Source organism: Pagrus pagrus (assembly GCF_965226575.1).
Source record: "Pagrus pagrus genome assembly, chromosome: 9".
NCBI lineage: Eukaryota > Metazoa > Chordata > Actinopteri > Spariformes > Sparidae > Pagrus > Pagrus pagrus.
The window spans coordinates 11,823,148-11,848,559 of record NC_140193.1 but is presented as its reverse complement, the minus strand read 5'-3'; the positions used below and the strand labels follow the sequence as shown (position 1 = coordinate 11,848,559).

The following is a 25,412-nucleotide window of genomic DNA, read 5'->3' as shown; positions in this document are numbered from 1 at the left end:
TGCCTGCTCTGAAGATCGTTGTCTCCATCCAGTGGATGTCTTAAGAGTTACTCAAGTCTCTATAAGGAGGTTTTAATAATAAGGAATCAGGAACAAAACTTTAAAAAAGAGAAAAATCCAAGGCTCACTTCTGGCAGATAGATATTTATTGTAACCTTGTTAAAGAGTGCCTTGGATTATCTGAATTTTTGAATGTTTATTGTGTTTAAATCCAATATTAAAGTATCAAAAGCACAAGTCAAATTATACTTGTATACTAAGGGGTCGCCTGATCATCAGCCTGGACAATTATGAGATCGGATATTCAGCATTTTTTTCTTATTGCGGATAGAATAAATTAATTTAGAAAAGGTTTGGCTCTGATGCAATTAGCAATCTGCAAAGTAACGAGTTACTAAAGTTATCAAATAAAGGTAGTGAGTAAAAGCACAATGTAGTGTAGTGGAAGTACAAAGTAGCAGAAACTGTAAGTACAAGTACCTCAACTTTGTACTAAAAGCTACTTCAAGGAACTTTCATTGTTTGTTCTGGCAAAGTAAACTTTGTTTTGGTGTTGTTAACGTACCTCCAGACTAGAGAGCAGCGTCTTTCCTCAGGCTGTAAGACTCCTCAATTCATCCTGAGCACTCAGCCATGAAAAACTTTTAATGTTGACGTGGTGACAGGCATTAAAAATACCTGCAGGAATTATACAGAAATAGTCAATCTTCTCCCTGATGGTCTTGATTGCTTTTGTACATCATAAAGACGTTGATGTATAGATGTACTGTTTCATAACCAGTTTAAAGTTCTTTGTAGTACATTGAAGTTCAGCACCTGTGCAAATGTACTTGGTTACATTACATTACTGTCAACAGACGGACCAACAAGTGTCACATTGTCACCTCCTGCAGGCCTTTGTCCCAGAAGACCTTCTGAGATGCCACAGCAGAAAAACCACAGGTGGAACTAACACTGGTTATGATGGCTCCCTGTAAGCCCAGTGATTGAGCATGAGATGGACTGCAGCTGTCAGTTATTGTTTTTGAAAACAATAAAAACATATTTATGTGTAAATTATATGAAACTGACATTCATCACTTTTTATTTTCTTTGGCATGAAATACTGAATACTGAGACAATATCATTCATTTCTTTAAAAAAAAAAAACCAAACCTTTATAACTGAACTGGCTTTCAAAACAAGAAAGTGTTAATCCCAACTAGAAAGCTACAATAAGGAAGCGACAGAGCAATTGCTTATCCATTAACATGAGTGTTGCAGCACAGCACGCCGAATGATTCATGTCGTCTCTTCTGCTGTGAAATACTGCCACCTTCTGGCCCGACAGGTACACAGCAGCAGGTCAACAACATGTTTCAGTCCTCAGGTCTCACACACACACACCAGAGTGTTGTTAGGCTCTCAGATATGTTAAAGCTAAATTTCTGATACCTCATAATAATGTAATGTACATTATACAATACAGTCCTCCCTTTTCCTTTTTTTAAAACTTCTTTATGGGTGTGGAAGATGCAAAAATTCCTGTAAAGATATTAAAAAAAGTTGGAAAAATGTTTAGTTGGCTGCAGTATGTTTTCTGTTCAAACATTCCCTGTGCAGTCTTAGACGTAGTTATTGAGCCGGTAGCCACTGCTGGAGAGGGAACAGAGTGAAGGAGCATGATTATCCTTCAGGGCCTCGGGGGGCTTGTAGAGAGGAGCAGGAGGATAAATGTGGTTGAAGGCAGGGGGAGGTGATGATGGCTGATTCCTCTGCAGATGGAGGGGGCTCCGGGACCTGTCGACACTGCTGCTCCAGCACAGCACCAGGCCTCCGGTCAGGCTGAGGCAGGCCGAGGCGTAACCGAGATACACCGCCAGGCCGATCTCGTACTTCATCCCGCTGGGGAGGAAGGGGTCGTAGAAATCCATGATAACGTCGTTAGTGGTCCAGGACACGGTGACCAGGCAGAGCAGGCCGGCGCAGAGGAAACAAATTGCCCCACTTAGGGCCAGCGGGGACTTGACCAGCGAGCCTCGTGCGAAACGGGTACACTTCATCCCCATCACAGACACCAGACACGCAAGGACTGAGGTGACGCAGGAGAGCACCATGAGCGCCCGGGCAGCCTAACGTGGAGGAGAACAGACGAACAGAAGGATTAAATTCTAATAACAGATTACAAATTATTTATTATTTATCATGTTTTTAATTGTAACTATTTTGCTAGCTTTACAATTTAGTCTTTTTCCATGATGTAATTTTAAAGTGTTTACGTCTAACTCATCTAAAATGCACGTTCGATGATGTCATATCTCATTAATAACAACACTTAGTCTGGTGACACTAAAGAAAATGACGGCTTGATGTTATCTCGAACTAGCAGTTAGTCTCAGATGTTGCTGTGTGGATATCAAAGATGCTAGCAAAGCAAAACAGCACATAAAATAAGCACAGCAAAGCTTAACTATATATCTTTAAATGTCGCAGTTACGGCTGAAATGACAACAGAAATAGCAATTGGCCTGTTTCACATCTGCAATGCAAATCCACTGCTAGTTGTCTTCCTGCATGTGACTGTTGTTGTTGGCACGACTTCACCCTGATTCACTTTATAAACTTTAATGAATAAACTTCAGTTAGCTGCCCAGTGAGTATGCATACTGACACATTTTACTCGGATGAGTACCTGCTCAACCTGACTGTTTCGTCTATAAAATAGCAAAAAAACAAACAAATTCTGTGTTTTCTCCAAACAAAACTTTAAATTCCTAAGATATTTAGTTGACAGTGGTATAAAACAGAGGAAAGCAGCACATCCTCACATTTGAGAAGCTGAAATAAGCTTAATTAATAGATGATCAAAATACATATACATACAAAAGCTTGAAGCTGAATGTGTGTTACCTGCAGGTCGCGCGGCAGTGCCAGCAGAGATCTGTACACCTCGCACTGGTAAATGCCGGTGCTGTGCCACACACACTCCATCCACAGGCCTTTCATGTAGGAGGTGGCTGTGATGATGTTGGAGCCCACGTAGGCTGTGCTGCGCCAGTGGGGGAGCAGAGTCGCAACTACAGTTCCCGCAAACCCCAGCAGCCCCAGGAAGAAGCCGAGGAGCTGAACCGCCATGCTGGCCATGATTTACTCCCTCGGACGGACGCTCAAACTGCAAAGTACAAAGTTTACAGTTTGAAATCACTGTTGTGGGGCAGAGAGGACAATTTATAGGACTTGGATGCAACATATTTCACTCATAAATGCATCCATAGATAAGAGAGAAGGAGAATCAACACACAGAAGCAACAAATCACCACATACAAAAGAAACCACTCAAAACTACAGTCCCCCGGGCTGAAGACGAGGCTGGATTCCTCCTGTTATCTGCATGGTCCCCAGCAGTACAGTAAAGTCCACCGAGCGTACGTCTGAGCCATTCCTCAAGTGTCTGCGGGCAGAAAAAGCTGTGGAAACTTTTCTGGCATCAGTCTCTGGTGAGTGGCAGGTGACTGCATCTGTAACTAATGAGAGCAGTGTTCAGCTTCACCTGTTTAACGCTCTCCTCTGGAGGGCAAAGCACAGCAGTCTATTTGTTAAGCTCCACGCCGCCCCTCAGGAAAGGAGACCGAGAGAGGAAATTAAACATTTACAGAAACCACCCGAGCTGAGAGCAGCTGTTATAAACCACTAACTTTGAACATTTTTCACAGCTCTGCGGGATACTTCAGAGAGAGGGGCGGATGATGACAGAGCATTTCTACCGGATGGGCCCCCGAGCCCAAAGAGATGGTGGCAGTTTACGCTGTAATAACTGGCCAAATGCTAAGATCGCTTCACACTCAGCTCTACATTTACACACCCTAACATGGTGCTTTAGGGGGAATTTAATAGCCTTAATTTCACTTCCTGGAGATTTACCATAACCCTAATCCTAACCAGCACTTGCATAAATTTAAGCTAACCCTAATCTTAAACTCTGACCCAAAAATCAGCTGTTTATACAAGAGGGGGACACGTCTTCTGATCTTGAGTCTGAAATGTGTCCCCATAAAGTATCCTCAGTCACACGAAAACTGTCCAGGAAGGCTCGAGGCCACAAGTAAAAACCTAAGAGCGTGTGATACTTGAGGGTAGTTAAGCATTTACTTTTGTTCCTTCCTGTGTTCCTTAGTGTTTCGAACGAAATGTTCTCTCGATGAGAAAAAAAACCAAAAAAAAAAACCATCCTGAATACTGAGCAGACTTTAAGTTTGAAACCATAGAAACCGAACTGTGTTCATACAGCGCCATTGTTTCCTCAGAGAACAACAGGTTGGATTATTGCTCAGCGTTAGATCTAGCACTGTCGGGGCGCCTCTTAAAATATGGGAGATAGAAGCCTCATTGTGTTTACCTAATGATTGACTACACTGGAGGCATAACAAGCGAGCGGGAGGAACAAAGGCGAGGCTGTGAAGAGCATCTTAGTTCCTATTGGTTTGCACACAAGTTATCCAACATCCAATGTAATATTCCTAACTTTTTCTCACTTGCCAATCTATTAACATGGACTGTAACCTTTAACATTTTGATATAAGGGAAAAACACCACATCTGAACACTCACCAACCAGGTTACACGAGGATTACACAGCCGTGGGAGTCCAGACGGCGCATCTCTGGATAAATAGTTCGATTGGCATCGATTCCAGCTCCTTCTGTCTTGAACAAACAGGGAATAAGTGTCTGGGCTGCTGTATTTTGTCAGATATGTGACTGGCCAGTGTTACATCTCATCATCATCATCATCAGCAGCAGCATTATCCCTGTCAGGGGCATCATGTCAAGAGATGACACGAGAGACGGTCCTGGTGCCAGCGTGTCGGTCCAGACAGATAAACAAGGCCGATGTCAAAACGTCGGCCCGGAGGCAAAGAGCGGTGTTACCAGGGAAAGACGAGACAGAGGAGATATTGTCCTCAGTGGATGTGCTGTTTTTGTCTCAATAATGCAGCCCTCTGCATCTGTGTGAAGGAATAATAGACAATAAAAAGAAAAGAACGACTGAAAATGCGCAAATTAGCCTGCATATCATCTTATAGCTGCAATTAATCAACAGGAAAATGACTACAATACTCAACCAACACTGCAAAGTTGGGTTCATCTTTGTGCGGTACATACTGATCTCAGGTGAGGTCGATCATCTCTGCGTTCTTCTGAGGGTCCTTCTACTTTCTCTGCTGCTCTTCTCTCGATCCCTCTGCGCCCCGAGTGTAACCTACCGTGACATCCTGTTGGTACACAACGGGTTTTTTCCCCCCCAGCCCTTCCCTTGGGTCCCTGGTGCAGTATTCAGTCTCTCTGAGAGCTCTCTGTTGAAGGGATGATCCTCTCCAAGGTCTGCCTGTGGGAGACGCCATTTGAATGTGGGACGCTTAATAGTCTTAGTTAAGCAGAGTAATCCTGTGATTAGCAGCTGAGGATCGCTGGTTTGTTGTGCACAGCGCTAGAGGGCAACACAAGCATGATGTTGTCGGGTTTACTGAAAAGCTCGTTACTGCGTGCTAATTGTCAGTGTAAGTGCAGATACATGCAACATTCAAGATTCAGGTGCTTTGGTCCATTCTGGCTCAGTAAACTTCAGCTCAGGTTGAGTTTGGGAGTCATGTGAGGTCATCAAACTTCATAAAATAAATCTGAAGACAAAGGTCGTCCTATAAAAGTAGAAAGTAAGTTTTACAGGAAGGCATTTCTGGGGGTTTAATGATTTGCCCGGTGTTGTTATATTTAGTTTCTTATCTGCTGGTTTTTCTTTCATTTCCTTTTCTGTGAAGCGCTTTGTAGCCTTGTTTAGAAAGGTTCTCGTCTATCGAGATAAAAATGTATTATTATTATGATGATTATTATAAAACTGACAGATAAGTGACACTCATCAGATCATTGAAAACACCTGTGCAGGCCAGCATGAGCCCTGTAAGATAACATTTAAATAGTTTAGTGAAAAAAAAAGCCACTTTATGAAATAAAAAAGTTGGGCGTTAATACTTTAGCACTTTTATTAATACATAATACAGTATAAATGGGAGTTTTTGGCTTCTACATTTATATATATGCAGCTTAAGTTAACAAACTTGATGTTTTAGCCATTTTCTTCCATGTAGCTCATTAAATATTACTATCTGAAGTGTTAATACTTTTATACTATATTCATATCAATCTACCAAACTGTATTATTAGGAATAAGTGACTTAGTGAGGCCTAGAAAAGACACAATTATCTTATTCCTGCTACTCATATGATTATTTTCGGGTTCATTTACTTCTCTATGACTGTAAACTCATTATCTTTGGGTACCAGACAAAAAATAAAAATAAAAAAAGGCATTTCATCTCTGCCTACTACAGTATATTGCAAAACTACACATGAAAAACTGAACACATTGAATCTTTTTCAGTTAAATAATTGTGATTGTCCTTTTTCCTTTGTGAATAATAGACACTGCTCGTACTTATTTGCTTTAAGCTTCACATTAGTGACATTTTAAGTTGCTAGTTTATCTCACCTTACTTGTAATATAATGTATTTTGTTGATACTTACGAAATAGACCCCCTCAGATGACTGTCGGCCATGTAAACCATCAGTAAAGTCATTTATTTCGCGCCGTCGAGGACTGACAGCTAAGCTAGCATCTGACTGCACTTTTATAACTTCAGAGCTAGTTAGCGCAAATCAATTTGAGTTGATTTAATTTAATAGTACTGGTAAGACTACTTGCTTTGGTGTCAGCTTGTATTCCTTTAAAGTATATGTCTGGGTTTTTAACTACTAAAGCTAAAAGTTAATGAAGTCATAACTAATGTAGTTCGTCAGTAGCTAGCAATGCTAACGTAGCTAAGCTAGCTAGTAATGTTGGCTCAGCTGCCTCCGTTTCATTTTTAGCTAACGCCGACGTTTGGTCTGCGTCACAGTTTCTCGTATTTTCACGTCAAATTTTGCCTTTTCTTTTTTGAACACAGTCGATTCACAGGTGGCGGTGATGGTGAGGAAAGCCTCCAGGCATGTTGGGAAGTTCACGCTGACACGCAAGACCAAGCAACTCAAGCGGAGTTACCACCGGCCCCATCCGGCCAGAACCATCGTGACCCGCAGCCGGAGCACCATCAGCGGCAGCTTCTTCCACAAGCTCCCGCCAGAGGTGTTCCGCATGATCCTGGATAAACTGTCTGGTAGGTGGACTGGTTGGCTTTGTCACATAATGTCATACTTTTAAACATTTTATTGAAACCGCATTCAACAGATTAAATACTATAAATTGATAAAATTCACCTAAACTTGCCCAATGAAAAGTCACGTTAGCTAAAACAGCCTGTAAGCTAGTTTGTTTAAATGGTTAAAAGGAGATGAGCTATACACTCTACATACAGTATCAACAATAAATGACATATAAAGACTTGTCTTGGTGCAGAAACAGTAACGTTAATATATTTAGTATTTGACAGTGTTGTACAAAATACCCAAAAGTCATAGAGTAAATTTAACAATATGCTGCTTTGGTCTGATGCAGCATGCAATCTGCAAAGTAACTAGTAACTAAAGTCAAATAAATCATTTTTAAATAAATGTGGTAAGTAGAAAGCACAATATTTTCCTTTATAATGAAGTATAAAATAGCTGAAACATTTAAATACTCCAAGTACCGCAAAAAGTTAAGTAAAGTACTTGAGGAAATGTACTTGCCACAACTGGTATTTGGTATTCATTTACTTACTTTCATGTACTTTCAAGCAGTAAAGTGCAGAGTTATGTACGTATACACTTGTATTATACTGTATAGAATAAACAGTAAAATGTAGATATTACTATGATGATCAGCTGAACAAAGTTTCACATAAACACAACACATTGCTTTGATTGGATTAAAGTCCTCATATTTTATACAGTCTGCTTAGAATTTATCAGAACACAATGACGTTACAACATCTACACTTAAAGTTTAGACATACTGTATATATATATTACGATGAGCGGCGTGCATTGTAATGTAGAAACCATACACTTGATATCATATACAGTGTACACAGCACACAGCAACAGTTTAAAAACCCATCTCTTTAATTTAATCACTACTTTAATAACTAAACTATTAGACTATTAGTAACGACAGCCACGCTTGCGTAGTCGTAATATTTGATTCATATTTAAAACTTTGCTGATTCAGTCCTCAAACTTGGACTTTAAAAATAAGAAATAGAGGAAATTTTATTTTCAGTATCTCACTGTCGCAGGTTACTTTTGCTACATTAGAAGCATTTATTGAATTGTATTTCTTGTTTGTGTTTTGAAGTGTTTGAGATCAGCGTGTTCAGCATGGCTTCCAAGGAAATCACTGGATACGTCGTGGACTACATCTCCACTCTGGCCTGGAGGAATAAGATGATCACTGAAAACTTTCACCACAACACCTGCCTTGAAGAGAGGTTGACTATTGGACACTACAGAGACCTGGGTGAGTGGCAGTTTGAGTTTTGCTTTGTGTCATTTTGTATTTATAACCAGCCTGTTGTTGTGTTAGGCTTACCACACAGTACGCTCGTATGCTGCACTGAGCTGCCCTGTTCAATGTCTCAGGTTTGTTGTTCAAGAGATCCACCTTGTTGCTGCCAACAAAGGACAGGCTGAGGTTTATCTTCAGCAGGTTTTCACAGGTAAGAAAAGTTAACTTCCATCTTTTGCTTTACGTCATGCAGCAGGCTTTGTAGTCTTTTGAACATTTCTTTCTTTGTATTCACTCATTTTGATTTTCAAGCTGAAAAAATCCACACAAAATGCTTGTTAGCATTCTCAAAAAAAAATCAGTCGCATCAACAACAAAAATGTAATTACACAGGCTAAATGATGTAACTTATCTGATGGATTAGATCGTCTTTGTGATCAGTCATGAAAATGATGAATGGTTTACTGTCTAATTACCTCACATCCTTTAGACTGTTGCTAGGTTGTTGCTGAAAGACATGTTATTCAGCCCAAATATCTGTTGATCATCACCTCTGCTAATGATGAGGAAAATAAATAAATAAAGCTCTCCCTCTGATCTGTGTTCAGATTCCCTGCTTCAGGTTGGAGCGGTGCTCAACAGCCGACTGCATCGGCTTCTCTACTTACGGAGTCTTCCTCCAGGTGAGGGCCTCATTTAAAGACTGAAAATTAAAACTCTGATGTTAATAACAAACCAAACAGTCCCATCCTGAAGTAAGAGCTTACTAAAGTGACCTTTATGTCCCATCCCAGTACCTGAAAACATTTAAGCAGGGAAATATGAATCTTTTCTGTTACTGAAAGTGTTTCGTTATGTTCTGTCGAATACTCTACAGACGCTGATCGCAGGGTGGGATGAGCGGGAGTGCCACCGGGTGTTCAACTTCCTGTGTGACCACACAAATCTGCTGCAAAAAATCGAGGCAGTCATCACTGGAAAGCCAGGTGTGTTTTTATACAGGACGATACGGTGTGATATGACACAAGTTTATTGTCAGTTTTATACTGAAATTCATTTTGCATCCTTCATCCTCTATTCAGGATATGAAAACATGAATTAAAGATACAGTTACATACTGACTACCATATATATCACATTATATCTTTTGGATTCAGAGCTCAGTTTAGGGATAGACTGATGTATCAAGTAATTCTTCAGCCTGTTGTGTTTTAATGAAGTGAGTCTAAATAGCCCATTGGAGGGCAGAAGTTTTCTGTTTAAAACACGCAAGAAGTCGGAGGAGATATTGTTTGCAAGTCTGAGCATGCTCTTGTTGTGAGTTGCTTGAGAGGAGTGTGAAAAAATAGCAGCCTGCACTTCTCCGAAGCTTGAAAAATATATATGAGGGTGAACGGAAGTGGCAGGAATCAACAATGAACAAAATCTTATCATTTATTGTCGGCAACAGAAGAATGCTAGAAAGAAGTGAGCCACAGGTTACCAGTAACCTCCGCACAAATTTGGATTTGGTAATATAGTTTAGTTTTAAGTGTCTCAGATCCAGGTGACACTGCAGTACAGCATTACACTCGGTACCAGTGATTTAAAAAACATAAAAATGATAAGGCTGCTGGCTTCAAAAGAAGCAAGACAGTAAAAATGTAAAAGTTTCAGTGTCTGGGAGAGAAAGTGTTGCTGAATACAGAACAGGACGATCCATCAGAGAAGACTTGGTTCTTTCTATTAAACTTACTATTTGGGGATTATTTAATGCAAATCTTACATTTTTGATGCCGTAAGCACATTGCAGGAAAAACCTGGTGAAGGCTGCATTTGCTTTTAAACTTTTCATTTTCAGTTTCTCTGGGTCAGATCCAGTGCTGAGGGTGTAGCAGCGTGCACTGGGTTTGAATCTGGAGCAGGAGTGGGATTGAATGGCCTTTTACTGTTGACCTTGTGGCGTGAAACAAAAAAAAACAAGTTTGTTTACTCGTTGCTCCGTTCCTCAGGCGTGTGGTGGTACCACGAACTGCAGCTTCGTCTATTCTGCCGTCAGGTTCTATTGGACCCGTGGTCGAACCAGCCGGATTGCCAGTTCTGGTTAGCTCTCCTCCTGAAGCCTTGGCCCATGGTCAGCCAGGCTCACTTACTGTTCATTCTCTACGGACCTCTGCTGCCTGAGGGTAAGATAACTTCAATACTCCCAGTTAATGAAAGCAATCACTTTGTGGGGCTCGTGTTTATTTGACTTTATGAGAACATATTGATTCAGGATGAGATTTAATTTGTTGAGAATGACATCTCTCAATTTGTTTACACTGCAACTCTCTCTGAAAACATGACCAGACTGTAATCTTCCGCTAGGCAATATATTTGATCCCAAAATGATTTATTTCTCACCAGTGTTGAGTGCTATCCCTTGACTGTGGTTAATAATTCATGTTTTGACTGAAATAAAATGAATTTTGAACCAAATGCACAATGTAAATTTGAACACTGCTCAGGAGTTAAAACCAAAGTACAGAAATCAGTTGTATGATGAGTGATGAATGAGTTAATAAGTGAGGTGCTGTCCTCCATCATGCAGCCACCCTCGGTTGGCAGGATCTGGTGGAGAGGGGGCTGCCTCACAGCTCTCTGTGGGACCTGGCCCGGGCCATCCTCCTGCTTTTCGGCAAACAAGAAGTCAGTGACCAGACCGCCAGTTCGATGCTGACAATCCTGGAGGAGCTTATTGGTATCCTACCTCAGTGGCTCTCAAAGTCTCAAATGCTTTAATATCACACACCTGCAGATAGACACATATTAGGGTTAAGGCTGATGGCTGTCCTGCTCTTCCTCATCATCTCCAGTCATTCCTCGGCCGTGGCATGTGGAGAATGTGGCTCGTCTCTTGGTCCTGTGTGGCAACGGCCTCTGCTACACCGTTTTGGCCAGCAAGGCCGTGAACGGACGATTTCTTGAGATCTCTAGACTCATCGTGTACATCATACTGGTGAGAGACATTTGACTAAAGAGACTAAAACGTAACACATGTCCTGTATATTTTTTATTTTATTATGGAAGCACACAACATCTTTCAGCAATGTTTTTATGTTGATGTTTTTAGTTGTAGTGTTTTAGTTAAGTTTAAGATGACTATAACAACCTCGGTGCTGTCCATGGTGCTGATTTTGATGAGGTATTCCCTCTCTTCACTTGGCAGGAAATTATACATTTTATTTATTTATTTAGCTTTCTGTTTTGTACGGCTTCGTCCTCAGGTGTGTGAGAAGGACGGCTATCACATGTCCTGGGCGGTGAAGTTGGTGCGGCAGATCTGCAAGGTGTTCAGCACGGCACCTGAGAGGTTTCTGTTCATCCAACATCTGGAGAACATGTTTTCAGAGGTCACCAGGGAGATTTTTGAGTTTTCCATAGCAGGTGGGTCAACTTTTTGTGAGTGTGAATTTCATTTCGTAAACGTCAAGTGTGATATTACGTGACGCCGTGAGGAAAACAGTTCCTTCATCAAGTAATATGATACCGTAATATGCTGATATTGCAATCAAAGTATGAAGAAACAATAGCCGCATCGTTGAGGCGGTGGGAAAAGGTACAATAATGAATTGAACAATGAACTGAAAATTAAATAAACAAGGGAATCACATCATATCTTGCATGTCTATCTATGCAGCGGGGAGCAGTTTGTTTTAAAAGTGTGTGTGTGTTGATGGGTGGATGTGTGTGTGAGCAGCTCAGACAGAAGGACTCTACTGGGAAATCCTTTATTTTCTTTTATTGAAAATGTTTTTTTACCTTGAGTGGACGTGTTTTCTTCACCTGGAGCGAACCCTCCTTTGTTTGCCTCTGATTACGTTCCCTCTTTAATTTTGAGCCTCTTTTATCTTCGCCCGGTGCTAATGGTCAATAATTCACCTGGAGTGCTGCGTTCCTTCCACTGTTTAATTCTCCGCTAAAGTGATTTTATGAAAAAGCAACATGTTTCAGAACAAACAAAGCAGGTTTTCTCTCAGCACGAGTGGAGGATAAGAGTGGATTGGCATCAAAGTAGTGGAGTGATTTCAGACTGCGTGAGTGGTGATTGAAATTCATGCCACTCAGCCCACTCACATGCACATATTGTATATACAAGATATTTTCATTCCCTGTACGGTGCTCAACATTTTGCCTTGTGACTCTTTAAAGCAATTCCCATCCCGTCATTAGGCTGCTTGAGTCTATGAGCAGCTCAACCAAAGAGTGACGTTTCCTTCTCAGATTATTTCAGGGTTTGTACGAGTGTTGGAAATCCTTGAAAACACTTGAATTTTAATTTGGTGTTTTTGAGGTAAACGACAAGTGCTTGGTTTTGGATAAAGTGCTTGAAGATGGGCAGTGTTTATGATAAAAATGTTGTTAATTAAAAATGTGGGTTTTCATACCAAAATACTTGCAGATGCAGGAAACGCTCAAAAAAAACCCTTGGAAATGTTTAAAAAGTGCTTGATTCTATCATCTGTTCCCAGGAAACCATTTTGATGATAGGGAGACTTTCCAGAGCTTGTGTATCCTCCTGGACGCCAGCGCTCGCTTCCACGCTAAATTCCTCCACATGTTCCTTCGATAGGAATGACGCGGACAAAAATTGACAAAATGTGGAGGATATGAGGAGGAGTTGGAAGAGGACAGAGACTAATAATGAAGGGGAGGGGAGTAACTAAGAGAACGAACCTTTGTGACAATGGTTGACAGTTCACTGTTTGCTATAAACAATTCTGCACTGGTTGGCTGTTTAATGACTTTTGCCAAACCACATGGTTATCTACACATTTTTTTATTTCTCTGTAAGTTTTAAAATCTTGTTCTTAAACATCTTGTTAACTTTTGTAAACTGTATTTAATATTTATTTGTTGAGATCAACAATATTTATGGAAACTATAATTTATTCACATCGAGCCTCGATGTAAGTAAAGTCGATTACACTGTTTTTATTACGACTTATTAAAATGGTATTTTGTCAATTTGTCTTCATTTACATATGTAGCTGCTCTCTTGTAGAAACAGAAACACAGCATGCACTCAGCAAGTAACAAGCTTTTATTTTTCCCCAGGTAGTTCAATATTCAGCACTGACAGCATTTTCAACAAAAAGTTCAGTCGATTAAATAAATGAAAGCACGTGTCACAGAATACAAAAGAAGCAGCTTCAAATAAAAAGGTTGAAATGTTACAGAAATAAAAATTGAGGGTATTTTCAGTACAGTATGTTGTGTCATAATAATGTTTAACATAGATAATTATCTATTATAGGCTGCTCTAAATAATCACTACAGAGTATCATATATCATTTATATTATTTGCAGGATTTTTTAAAATTTTTTCAACAAAACATGGTGTCAAAGTCGTAGCACGCACAGGAAGTACTAGGCTATTTGACATTGAAGTTTAAGGCCTACAACATCAAGTGTGATGAAGGATGAGATCCGGTTACCATATTCACATAGCGTCCATGGTCACAGGCTTCAGTCAGTCATTTGTTCATTGTTTTGATATGATCTGACAGGAGAAAAACAGAAATATAGATACATACATATATATTTTATGGTATCTGGTTGTGGGTGGGTACCTTGGACACTAACATGCGGTGTACACATTAGCTTTACATTTAAATTTGATAACACTTTTTATGAAGGTCTTTGTAACGAGCTGTAGTTAATAGTATTAATAATTTGTTGATAAGGGTAATAAGTGTTGGGAACAGCATAAATCATGTCTGTTACTATCTTTTCACCAGAACAAGACACTGTTCTTGCTTCAGATCCGGCAGCTGCACGAAAGCAAAGTTAACTGCTAATTAACGCTGGATGAAGTTTGTCTCATCTCATCCCACCTTGATTATTGCAACAGCCTCTTCTTGTGTCTTAATCCAAAATCTTGAAAGTGACTACTGACTGCACAGAACTCTGCTGCTGGGCTTTCAACCAGAACTAAGAAGTACGATCACATCACACCTGTTCTAACCTCTTTACATTGGCTCCCTGTTTGTTTACGAATTTGTTTAAGACATTATTGATCACTTTTAAAGCTCTTCATGGCCTGGCTGCAGATTATAATTCAGACCTAAACTCTTATGAACCTAGAATGAAAACTAAAGGCGACAGCTTTTGCCATCAGGTCAACGTGCCTGCTTATTTTATTAGTTTACATTTTTTTTGTACTGCTTATTATTTTAGATTTTAAATCTGCTCTTCTTGTACATTTTATCACTCATTTTGGGTATTTTACATGTATTTGACTTGAACTAAAGCATTTTGTATTTTTTGTTTGGTTCGGTCTAAAGTCTGCAATCAAGACAAGATTTTTTTGAATGCTTATAACTTTTATAATCTAAATGTAACATTCATTGTCTTATTAATGTTAATAAGCATCTTATGAGGCCTTATTAGCTTGTAACTAAAGCTTAATACAAGGACTTAATGTAAATCTAGGTGCTGTATCGTGACCTGGATGACTGAGAACCTTCATCAACACGACTTAATATAAAGTGTTACCAAAAGATTTACAGTGTAAACAACATCCTTCGGATGGGATTTATTTCTGTAGCTTTTGTCATTGGGTGATAATTACACAGATAACTGTTATTGGTTGGCTCATTTAACTTCCCATTGACTTAAATCCCATCCAGAGAGTCACTGAGATACAATCTACAACCACGATCACTTTACATGTGGCTACATACATTATAATGATACTTACTGTCTAATTTGTTCTGTGGGTATAAAAAAAAAGACTTGTCTTAATGCAGGTGGTCGACAGGATTCACACATTGACATGAGCACAGTTTAACACAGCATTTTCTTTGAAGTTAACATGTTAAATGTACTGAGCGGACACGTTACCTTGCAGCCACTCCAGCCCCTCCTGCAGGCCCTCTCCTTTGATGGCATTGCTGGCACTAAACGGGATAAACAAGGAGATGTGCAGGGGTTAATCTCCTCGTGGCACACATTCACTTTCTCATGACTTTTCTTCCGATCCTGGATGTTCAAAAGCTGTCTAGCTCTTAATCCACCTGCCTTCCATCTGTTTAATGAGTAAACAGGGTGGAAAACACACGTGTCTAAAAACACTGCTTGTTGCTGTGCCTCCTCGTAATGTTTAACCTGAGCTATGAAAGAGGACGAGTGAACAGACCCAGGAAGTGAAGAAACCTGGTCTGGTTTAAGACTTTAAGCCGTAGCTCTGGAAGCACAAAATGTTGCAGATGGAGATGTAAAAGAGCTTGGCTCAATTCACGCAATTGAATCCGAGTGCACTTCCTGAACAACAACACAACAATGACCTTTTACCCTTCATCAGGGTGAATATTTAACAATAATGGAGTCACAGAAACAAGAAACAATCAACTACAGTGTGCTGGTGTGTTTTGAAAGATATTTTACCAGATGTGCCAGGGTTTGTCTTTGATGTTCTCCAAACTCAACATCTGTGAGACTTTGACAGAAGACATGGCGCCGTCCAGATCCATCTTGTTAGCGAAGAACAACACTGGAACCCTTTTGCAGCGGATATCTGGATGATAAGACGGACATGAAGACCAGTGAATCATCGGCCGAGAGGAGGGCTGCAGCTGAAGACTTTAAATGTTGTTTTCAAGATGAATCATTCAATTGTTCGGGCTATAACATGTCAAATGCCAAAAGTGGCTGCTTCAAACTGCTTCTTTTTTCCAACCAACAGTCTAAAACCCAAAGACTCTTCATTTGCAATCATACATTACAAAGAACATCAGCAACTCATCACATTTCAGAAGCTGGAAGCAGAAATGGTTTGACAAAACTGCCAGAAAAATCTCGGTTACATTATCTGTTTTGCATTAAGATGCTGTATTAATGTTATATGTTGTAATTGACAAATGATATAACAGAGTTGGAAAAAATAGTGATAGTGATAGTTTTACCTTGATTTTTTATCTATACATCACAAATTGTTATTTGTACAGTGTGGACAATGCACCTTGCTGAAGTGTTTTACTGGACCGAAAACACAAATATGCTGGATTAAAATAATGTTATACTAACAACTGAAACCCAGGAAGTTGCTCATAGTAATACTAATGCCAATAAAATGCATTTTAAATGTTTTTATTTAACCTTTAGTTTACCAGGAAGTCCCAGGCGTCTCCTTTACAAGAGACACCTGGGCAAGATAGCAGCCATACAAATCACAACATAGTAAAATGCAATATATAAACCAACATAACATTTTCACTAAAACTGCATTATTTCTATTATGGCACAGATTTCACAATATGAATCCTGAACCATGCCTGCTAACATTTTTAAAGCCACATGTCAGTTATACTCTTTGCTGGAAAGGCTACAAAAAGTATCCGTACTGTGTCTTTATACAACATTAGTCAAGCAGTACTGCGGGTGTTTGTACCTTCATGATTGAGAAGAATTTCTAGCTCCTCTTTGGCAACAACCATTCTCAGTTTGTCACCGCTGTCGATGACAAAAATGATGGCATGGCTTTCTCTGAGGAGGACAAGAGGAGAAGTTGTAATTGACTATCAGTCATGTTAATGCGACGTGTTTTGATAATAAAAGAAAATGTGTTTCATACTTGTAGTAATGCTCCCACAGGTTTCTATATCTGCTCTGCCCCGACATGTCAAAGACTGTAAAAGACAGGCTGCGTGCAGAGAGCGGGAGAAAAAAACAGCTTAGAGTGATACTTCCTGCTGCGTTTGCCATTTTAATCTCACGTCTAAAAAAAGTGGTAAATACACATTATAAACGTTGATAGTTTCTACCTTGAATTCTTGAACTTTTCAATGTTGAAGCCAATTGTTGGGACTATTTCTTGTGTCTGCGTCTGCATCCACACACACACACACACAAAAAAACAGACAAGTAACGGCAAAAGTATGTCAACAAGGAAACAGAATGAGGGAAAGTATGATATGGGCTTTACCTGACTAGCATGTTTCCACTCTCCTGAGAATGGGCCTAAATGATTCGAATGCTGAAAACAAGCAATCAGTGAATGATTGCAGTGAAATAGAGGAGATCTTGACAGGCCTTCTCATAATACTTAGCATATTAATGTCACAATTTGTGTACCCAGGACAACACATAGTACACACAAGCCTCTAAATACCACAATAATGTCTTTAACAAAGCTCACAGCAAGGCCCAGCTTACATTCGCAGGTTTCAGTTGGTTGATGATGGTCGTTTTGCCGCTGTTGTCCAGTCCCAAACACAAGACGTTGACCTCTTTCTTCCTCAGGCCGAGCCAGCCCGACAGTTTATCCAGCAGCCCCATTGCGCCCGATTAACACTACACTGTTTAAAAACTAACACATCACCCCATAGGTGGTCCTAACTCGTGGGAATTAAATACACTGCAATTCTCAAACAATGGTGACAAACATAGCCGTGGATGGTGTGTTCTCGGTTCTGACTGTGAGTGGTGTCACAGCTGAGATGCCGCCTGAGTATCCCAGCTTGTGTCAGGTAATCCTATTAGAGCGAATTAAGCTCTGTAAAACACCCGGTGACCTGATCGTGGAGTATGGAGCTGTCCAGGCCCCCCCCGTCTTACCTTACAGTACTTTAATTGCTGCCACTATCAGTCTGTTGTGTCCGCTTGTGTCACAGTGACAGTGATTCAAGTGTTGTTTCTCAGGGGTGGATGTAACTAATTACAGCTAGTGAAATGACTGTAATTAAGTCATTTTTTTGGGGCAGTTTTAAAAGTACTTGTCATTGATTTGATTGTAGTCGTTCTTGAGTAAAGCGGTTCAGCACTGTTTCCACCACTGGTCTATGTCACAGTGAAACCGGACAAAGAGGTCATTCAGGTCAAATTTGGTCACTATGGACCCATACATGTATACAGACGTGTTATAAGCTCTGGATATGTAACTGCAATGTTACAACATGTGTTTAAAATAACTAAGAATGCAAATAATATGTATCTAAGATGACATTTTCATAAAAAAATAGCCGGGGTTCAGTGTCTCACAGCAGGTCTGTGCTGGTCAGCGGTCCGACAGCACCATCTTTTGGTCGTCAGTCAGCTGTACCACTGAATGACAGTTGCCTGGTTACAGAGGTGCCAGCTGTCTGATATATTTGACTTGAATATTTCAAGTTAAAAGCAGATTAAAGACATAAAATTAACTCATTGAGGTCTGCAGAGGTGGTAAGTAACAATGTACAAATACCTCGTTGCTGTAGGCTACTTGAGTAGATTTTTCAGGTATTTGTACTTTACTTTTTACATTTTAACACGAATATCTGAACCTTCTGCTCCTTACATTTTCAAAACAGGCTTGTTACTTTAGTTTTAATGCATTTGAGGGGAATTATGTTAATTCTACGTCATTGAATTGATTTCAACGTCTCAGTAGGCTACATATCACGCACAGCAGACGTAGCAAGACTTGTTAAGTCCAGCTTCTTTCACCTTAGGCGGCTGGCAAAGGTGAAGCCCTTTATTGCACAAAAGCACTTTGAATCAGTAATCCACGCCTTCATTACATCTCGGCTGGATTACTGCAATGCACTTTTCTTTGGAGTCAGCCAGTCCTCCCTCTCACGTCTCCAGTTAGTCCAGAACGCTGCTGCTCGCCTCTTAACCGGAGTACGTAAGAGGGAGCACATTACTCCCATTCTGGCTTCCCTCCACTGGCTGCCTGTGCATTTTAGAGTTCATTTTAAGATTCTTTTATTTGTTTTTAAATCTTTAAATGGTCTTGCCCCACCTTACCTCTCTGAGCTGCTCCATCCCTACGCTCCTGCCCGGTGCCTCAGGTCAGCTGACCAGCTGCTCCTGGAGGTACCGAGGTCTAAGCGGAAGCTCAGAGGGGATAGAGCTTTCTCTACCGCCGGTCCCAAACTTTGGAATGACCTCCCACTGCACGTACGACAAGCCCCCTCACTGTCCATTTTTAAAACTCATCTTAAAACCCATTTTTATTCTTTGGCTTTCAACCCAGCATGAGATTCTGCTCTGTTTTAGTGTTTTATCGTTTTAACTTGGTTACTGTTTTCTTGTTTTTATTTTTATATTGTTTTATGTTTTTATGTTTTACGTTCTACGTTCTATTTCTCATTTATGTACAGCACTTTGTCCCAGCTGTTGCTGTTTAAAGTGCTTTATAAATAAAGTTGAGTTGAGTTGAGTTGAGAAACAGAGAGAAAAGGCGTGTGAATGTCTCGTATCTGCACAGACCCTGCAGCCCTCTGCCTGTAGTTTCTTATTTTCTCATTTTTTTGCTGCTCGGGACGCTTTACCAACCCAAAACGTCTTTGACGTCCTGGGAATGAGACTCAACAAATCAACAAATCCCACTGATATTACCTTTAAGTTTAATAGTCTTTGAATTATATTAATATGATGTGAGGTTCAGTTAGCTTTCCACAGACACGAGGGATACTTTTTACTTTAACACTTAAGTGCATTTCACAGCCTGTACTTTCTTACTTTTACTTGAGTAGAGAATGTGAGGACTTTCGACACTTCTGGAGATTCGTTAAATGAAGACGTATCCACCGAAGGGACGGCCCCTGCGAGGTTTCTTCAATTAAGCGCTGAAAACGATGACATGTCACAGCCTGAAAGATATAAGATTGCATTTCTCCCTTTGAATCAATTCTGTTTTCATTCCCGTCGCTGAAAAAATCGAAACAAAATTAAATGAGCAGTCGACCACCAGAACTGTTCGTCTTTATTTGCAAATAAATATTCGCTGTAACTGCCTCTTACAGTGTGCAAGATCTACAACATCTCTTTGGAAATTATAGAAAAATAAAATACAAGAATTATAAGTATACTTGTACTTTGTACAAAAGAACGTCCTAACATTGCTCAGCAGTAGAACATGCTAAACAAACAGCATCTGATATTCTCCATATTCTGTAGAGGGGGTGGTGACTGTGAGCGTGTTTGTGTGTGTGTGTGTGCAAATATGTGTGTGCAATAAGTGTGTTTGGATGCATCTTTCCCACTCTGGAAGGCCTGGATGCATAATTACGCTGTGACCGAAAGGCACAGATATCTAGATCCAGTCTGCCTTCGACATAAATCACTGAGCCCCAGTTTGTAATAAAAACCAGAGCTGCAGAGGGGCAGGCCGCTCTCTTGAATAATGGAATACAACTCAAACTAATGGCTAGGTCCTGTGACTGCATGGAAACTCATGAACTACTCTAAAGTGTTTCTGTGTTGCATGGTTAGCGGACTGTAAGGCATTCTGCGTGGGGATGTCGGTGTGTGTGTGTCTGTGTGTGTGTGTGTTACTGTTGATGTTGGAATCGCACACGATGAGTTATGATGCTGCTGTTCATGTTCGTTCTGTCTCGGCCTTCCTGACAGTCATTTCCTCCCTCTGCTGGACAGCTCTGTCCTTCAGAAGCCCTGAGAGGCAAGTGAGAAAAAAACCTGTTTCCCCTCTCGAGTTTTATTACTTAAAAACAGGTAAAAAAAAAAAAAAGCTTGGCTGGGATTGTCTTTTTCAAACTGCTTGTCTTGGCAGGATGTGCCCTACTCTGCCTCTAATACACGATCAGATGTCGCCTTGTTAGGTCCTGTGACTGCACATCAGAGAAGTTATCCTTTCAAACAGATGTTTAACGCCGTAAAAGTCCATTTAAACTCAAACCATGTTCTCCTAAACCTAACCGAGTATTTTTGTTGCCTAAACCTAACCCTGGAGAAAGCTCTGTGTCAAGAAAAACTGTAGATTAGTAACATTTCTTTTCACTGTTAAATGAATTCATGTATGTGTTTTTTCCCCTTGCAAGAAATTGGTAATACAGATTATTAGATTACAAGATTTTATTCATGTCATCACGTCATCATTTTATTCGATTCAACGTGTAGAATTTAGTTAAATATGATATTTATTGTTGAGTGATGGTCAAAAATGCGTTTAGTGAGGTCACAGTGACCTTTTGACCAATCACGTTGTTGTAATTTCATAGCTAGGCGACTCAGGGAAAAGAAAAATTTAAAAATATGCACATGGGAGTTGTTTTCCTTTGTAACACATGTTTAATGCTCTGAAAATGTCTATTTTATCTCAAACCATGTTTTCCTAAACTTAGCCAAATATTTTTTTATTGCATGCACCTGACACAGTATTTTAGTTCCCTGAACCTGGATTCGATGATCAGTTCATCCTTGAATCCGAGTGGACGTTTGTACCAGATTTGAAGAAATTCCCACGGGGTGTTTTTTTGGATATTATGATGGACATCCCAGAAAACATAATGCCTCTGGCCACGGCTATTGCTGGCATGGAGGCAGAAAAAAACACCTGCCAAAACGTATTCATCCGTCTTTTTCAAAGATGAAAAAAAACTTTGAAAAATGATCCTGACATTTTTTTTTTCAAATGCAAAATCTTTTGTTTCCACATGTTTTATAGATTAAAAAAAGAAAAGAAAAAAGATCAAGGAATTTATGATTATCCTGGCAAACCTTTTCTTTTCACCAGTTTTAAATGAATAAACATGTCAGATATCAAAATCACCAGGTTTTTTTCTCACGTGCCTCGGGACCTCCGCTCTGTCCTGACCGCACTGAAGCAAGACTACTTTCTTTTCTTACCGGTTTCCACTAACCAGGTTTTAGCTACTTCTGCTGCTTCGGACTCGACTACTACTTCTATTCTGCAGCGCTGCCTATTCATCACTCACTTAGACAATGAAGAAAAATGTTGATTTCAATGGCAAACATCCAACAACTTGACATCATCTATTTCAGATCCAACACGTTTCATTTCAGACTACGTTTATGTACACTGGTTCTCCGTATTGCCACATACTGCCACAACCTTAACATGACCACGATGTAGTTACGTCCGGTAGCTTTGCACCATCCGATGGATTATCCCGCTCCGACATCTTGGATCAACTTTGTCCCAGAAACGCAAACCACTTCCTGTATTCGTGTGTGTGTGCAGGCCAAAAGAAAACAATGAGTGCAAATGGAAGCTAATTCTGAAGAACCATATAAGTCCATGTTAACTTTCCAGACGACATCTCCTATTTATATCTAACTTCTGTGAACATTCATATGTTAAGACAGTGGAGATTGTGTACTTCTCAGGCAATGTAAAACATTCACAATCCAAGAAAAAAAAATCAGGCTTATCGCACAACTGTGAGTACACTGTCAGAATAGACTTGTATGGTTGTTCATATGAAGGCAACGGATCCACACCTGCAAGCTGAGCACGTGACCATAAAAACAGGGTGACAGGTGTTGTGGTGTGAGCCTCGTGTCGCCTACGCGAGGTCTCTCATTGCACGATTCTTGATCTCTCTCTGAGATACTGAGGTGACTGCATAATACTGTATTGCTGATTTGGATAAAAATCTTTAAATAAATAAAACATCTTAAATTAGATCCAGATTTACTAGGGCTTTCACATACAGGACTGCACATATATAGATATTAGGTTATGATAATAATTATCGATTAATTGTCTATACACTTTGAAACATTCAAGACATCTCCGTAGCTTCGCTTCTCGCTTCTTTCTTCAAGTATTATTAGCGTACCAGATTCTCTGGAGAGAGGGTAAACTGAAGCAATGCAAACAAAACCTTTGTGATAAATCATTAAAACCCCCGAAATTAAAAATATTGAGAATACTTTTTTTTTAAAAGACAAAATTTTTTTCGATTGCACACCCGATAGCAGCTACATGAGCACATAACTCGGAGCGAGAAAAAGAAGAACGACCGAAAGAAAGAGTCAAAAGGTTCAGTAGATTACGTCTGCAAATCTACATCTCTACATATTGTTGCTCCACACACAAAGTACTGCTGCTGCAACAAGGCATTACATTCCCCTAAGTGAGGGCCTGGGCCAGTCTTTAAAGTCTGTAATAGTCTGGCAGAACCAGGTATACTGGGTAAGGGGTGTATAGTAGGAAGAAGTCTGTTACTACTGGATTTGAGGAAGACCGGGGGGGGGGGCAGTCCGCTGTGGTAGTCTGTCCAATGACCTCCTGCATGAGGGGCTATGACTCAGGCACAGGCTGTAGACTGTCTGTCCAACGGTCTAGACTTCGCTTCCTTCTGCTCCATCTATCTGTCCGTCCCAGGTTGTGTTAAAGGGTGTCCTCATACATGGAAACCCTTCTCCTGTTCGTGCAGTAGCTGAAGGCGGAGGGTCTGTACGCTGCTGATGATCCGCCGCTGGTGGCCGATGAGCTCCACGCCAAGATTCCTCACATCTCTAGGCCGAGAGCGGAAACACAAAGACACACAAAGACACACAACACACTTTAACTGGTGAGGAATTTAAACTAAATTCATTCATTAATGCATTTAAAACATAAAGTTGGGGACCTTGTGAGAAAATGAATGGTTATAATCAAATCACCAGAGATGCAAATATCCTGAGTTGAGCCTGATCCTACACTTCCCATCATGCAATTTGATAGCAACGTTCATTAGACCCACTATGCCTGATAAAAAACACATTTCTTCAAAATCTGCACCCCCACTTTTTTTAACACAGTCTGTCTGTACACAGGAAATGACTCTCGCTGGCTCCCACTCTCGGGTCTTGATCACCCTGTCGGCATTTATCTAGAAGCTGTCGGTTGCTCAGTCATTTAATCTGGCTTATTGAAGCCCGTAGATGTTAACGCAGCCAAATTACGAGTTTCACAGCGCTGTGTTCGGTCCAAAAACCTGAGACACTTCCCCAAAATGAAAGCTCACATGTTCAAGGCAGCCAGAACGTTGACGTTCAAAGCCTCAAGCTGAAACTACAACAACCCCGATGACATAACTCTGACATCATCAGGGTTGTTACTCAGACTTTTGAGAGCTCCTTCTTAGACCCACAGGAGACATTAAGAGTATGAGTAGTAGTCATAATGAGTACACTGAACTTGTTGGACTGCAGATTTAAATCACTACTGCTGCTATTAACATGACATTTAATAAAGGTTGTGTTTAGACTCTTCCACTCACTCAACACTCATCCTCGCCACAGAGTCCAACGTGTTGTAGCCTGCTGCCATGAAATTGCTCTTGTACTGACTCATCTTAATGGAGTCCAGCCAGTCGCCGATGGAGATGAACATTGGGTAGTCCATGTCCTCCCCTGGAGACTCTGGTAGACTGTGATGAAAAATACAAAACAAAATCAAATCCTGCCAGTATTTCTAAAGCACGTCAGAGTTGGACAAGTGGCCTGAAGTTGTCAGAGTGACTCACACTTGGTCCTGATTTTAGATGTAGGAGTAAAAGCATCTTATTAACGTTTTCTAACCAGGAAAGTCTCACTATCTCTGCCTGCATTTAAGAGAGAACAGCTCAAGTTCTGCTCTGAGATGAAAGTGCATTTCCTTTGAATATGAAACTCCTCAGTACTGTACCTCTGAATATCCTCCACCAGCGGCAGCAGGCTGCTGGGGTTACGGATCAGTTTATCCAAGAAGGAAACGACATCGGTGAATTTTGGCCGATGACTCCTCTCCTTCTGCCAGCAGTGCAGCATCAGTTGGTGCAGGGCCACGGGGCAGCCCATGGGTGCAGGCAGTCGGTAGCCCTCTTCGATCGACAGAATCACCTGGAGGCACAGTTGGATGTGATGAAGGATGAAGCCTAAATGTGAAAGACGGCGGCTGAACTGGAATTTATCTAGCTTGAAAGGAAAAGTTTTCTTCAAATGTGTGTCATGTAACCAGTTCAGAGCAGCAGACCAAACAGACGCAATCACAATCACACATCCAATTTTAATGCACCTTTTCGCACCCTTTCTCACATTGGATTCACATTGCTTGTGTGCAGATTTGACACTGAAGTGTAGCGTCACAAGACAAAGAGTCTCGCTGGCTACACATGCACAGAGGTGCTAAGAGCTGAATGTCAGCATGGCAGCATGCTCACAATGATAATGCTGAAACGCTGAGTTACAGGCGAGAAGGCTGCCAAGATCGTGACCGCAGTGTG

At 40.6% G+C, this 25,412-nt stretch overlaps 4 protein-coding genes across 8 annotated transcripts in view; 1 reads left to right on the top strand and 3 right to left on the bottom strand.

Moving 5' to 3' along the window:
* Nucleotides 1–1,067: 1,067 nt before the first annotated feature.
* LOC311262249 (claudin-14-like) lies at nt 1,068–6,618 on the bottom strand. Of its 5 annotated transcripts, none has more exons than XM_084361517.1 (6): nt 6,558–6,618; nt 5,141–5,363; nt 4,587–4,983; nt 3,304–3,503; nt 2,890–3,151; nt 1,068–2,111 (listed from the first exon to the last, which is right to left on the bottom strand). In XM_084361517.1, exons 5-6 carry the CDS (start codon nt 3,121–3,123, stop codon nt 1,605–1,607), a joined length of 741 nt encoding a protein of 246 aa, XP_084217643.1. In that variant the 5' UTR covers nt 3,124–3,151; nt 3,304–3,503; nt 4,587–4,983; nt 5,141–5,363; nt 6,558–6,618; the 3' UTR covers nt 1,068–1,604. The 5 variants fall into 5 exon arrangements, with proteins under 5 accessions (XP_084217643.1, XP_084217642.1, XP_084217641.1 ...); XM_084361516.1 differs by having other exon boundaries at nt 5,141–5,673; nt 6,558–6,616; XM_084361515.1 differs by lacking the exon at nt 6,558–6,618 and having other exon boundaries at nt 5,141–5,944.
* A 12-nt stretch (nt 6,619–6,630) lies between these two features.
* LOC311262248 (F-box only protein 47-like) lies at nt 6,631–13,425 on the top strand. The gene is made up of 11 exons (XM_084361514.1): nt 6,631–6,721; nt 6,977–7,186; nt 8,305–8,466; nt 8,589–8,665; nt 9,063–9,137; nt 9,332–9,440; nt 10,446–10,619; nt 11,024–11,173; nt 11,289–11,431; nt 11,700–11,859; nt 12,945–13,425. The coding sequence occupies exons 2-11, from the start codon at nt 6,997–6,999 to the stop codon at nt 13,043–13,045; spliced, it is 1,341 nt and encodes a 446-aa protein (XP_084217640.1). The 5' UTR covers nt 6,631–6,721; nt 6,977–6,996; the 3' UTR covers nt 13,046–13,425.
* Nucleotides 13,426–15,292: 1,867 nt separating this feature from the next.
* Nucleotides 15,293–17,751, bottom strand: LOC311262912 (ADP-ribosylation factor-like protein 6; the record flags this gene model as incomplete). The annotated part of the gene is made up of 7 exons (XM_084362663.1): nt 15,293–15,374; nt 15,862–15,991; nt 16,865–16,959; nt 17,048–17,116; nt 17,238–17,299; nt 17,399–17,449; nt 17,629–17,751. The coding sequence occupies 7 exons, from the start codon at nt 17,749–17,751 to the stop codon at nt 15,293–15,295; spliced, it is 612 nt and encodes a 203-aa protein (XP_084218789.1).
* A 4,214-nt stretch (nt 17,752–21,965) lies between these two features.
* Nucleotides 21,966–25,412, bottom strand: part of epha6 (eph receptor A6) — a 182,396-nt gene continuing 178,949 nt past the window's right edge. Inside the window, exons 15-17 of the mRNA XM_084361638.1 lie at nt 24,836–25,029; nt 24,429–24,578; nt 21,966–23,682 (exon numbers count right to left, since the gene is read on the bottom strand). Coding sequence (XP_084217764.1) covers nt 23,568–23,682; nt 24,429–24,578; nt 24,836–25,029 — 459 coding nt within the window. The 3' untranslated portion in view covers nt 21,966–23,567. The remainder of the gene's footprint in view (nt 23,683–24,428; nt 24,579–24,835; nt 25,030–25,412) is intronic.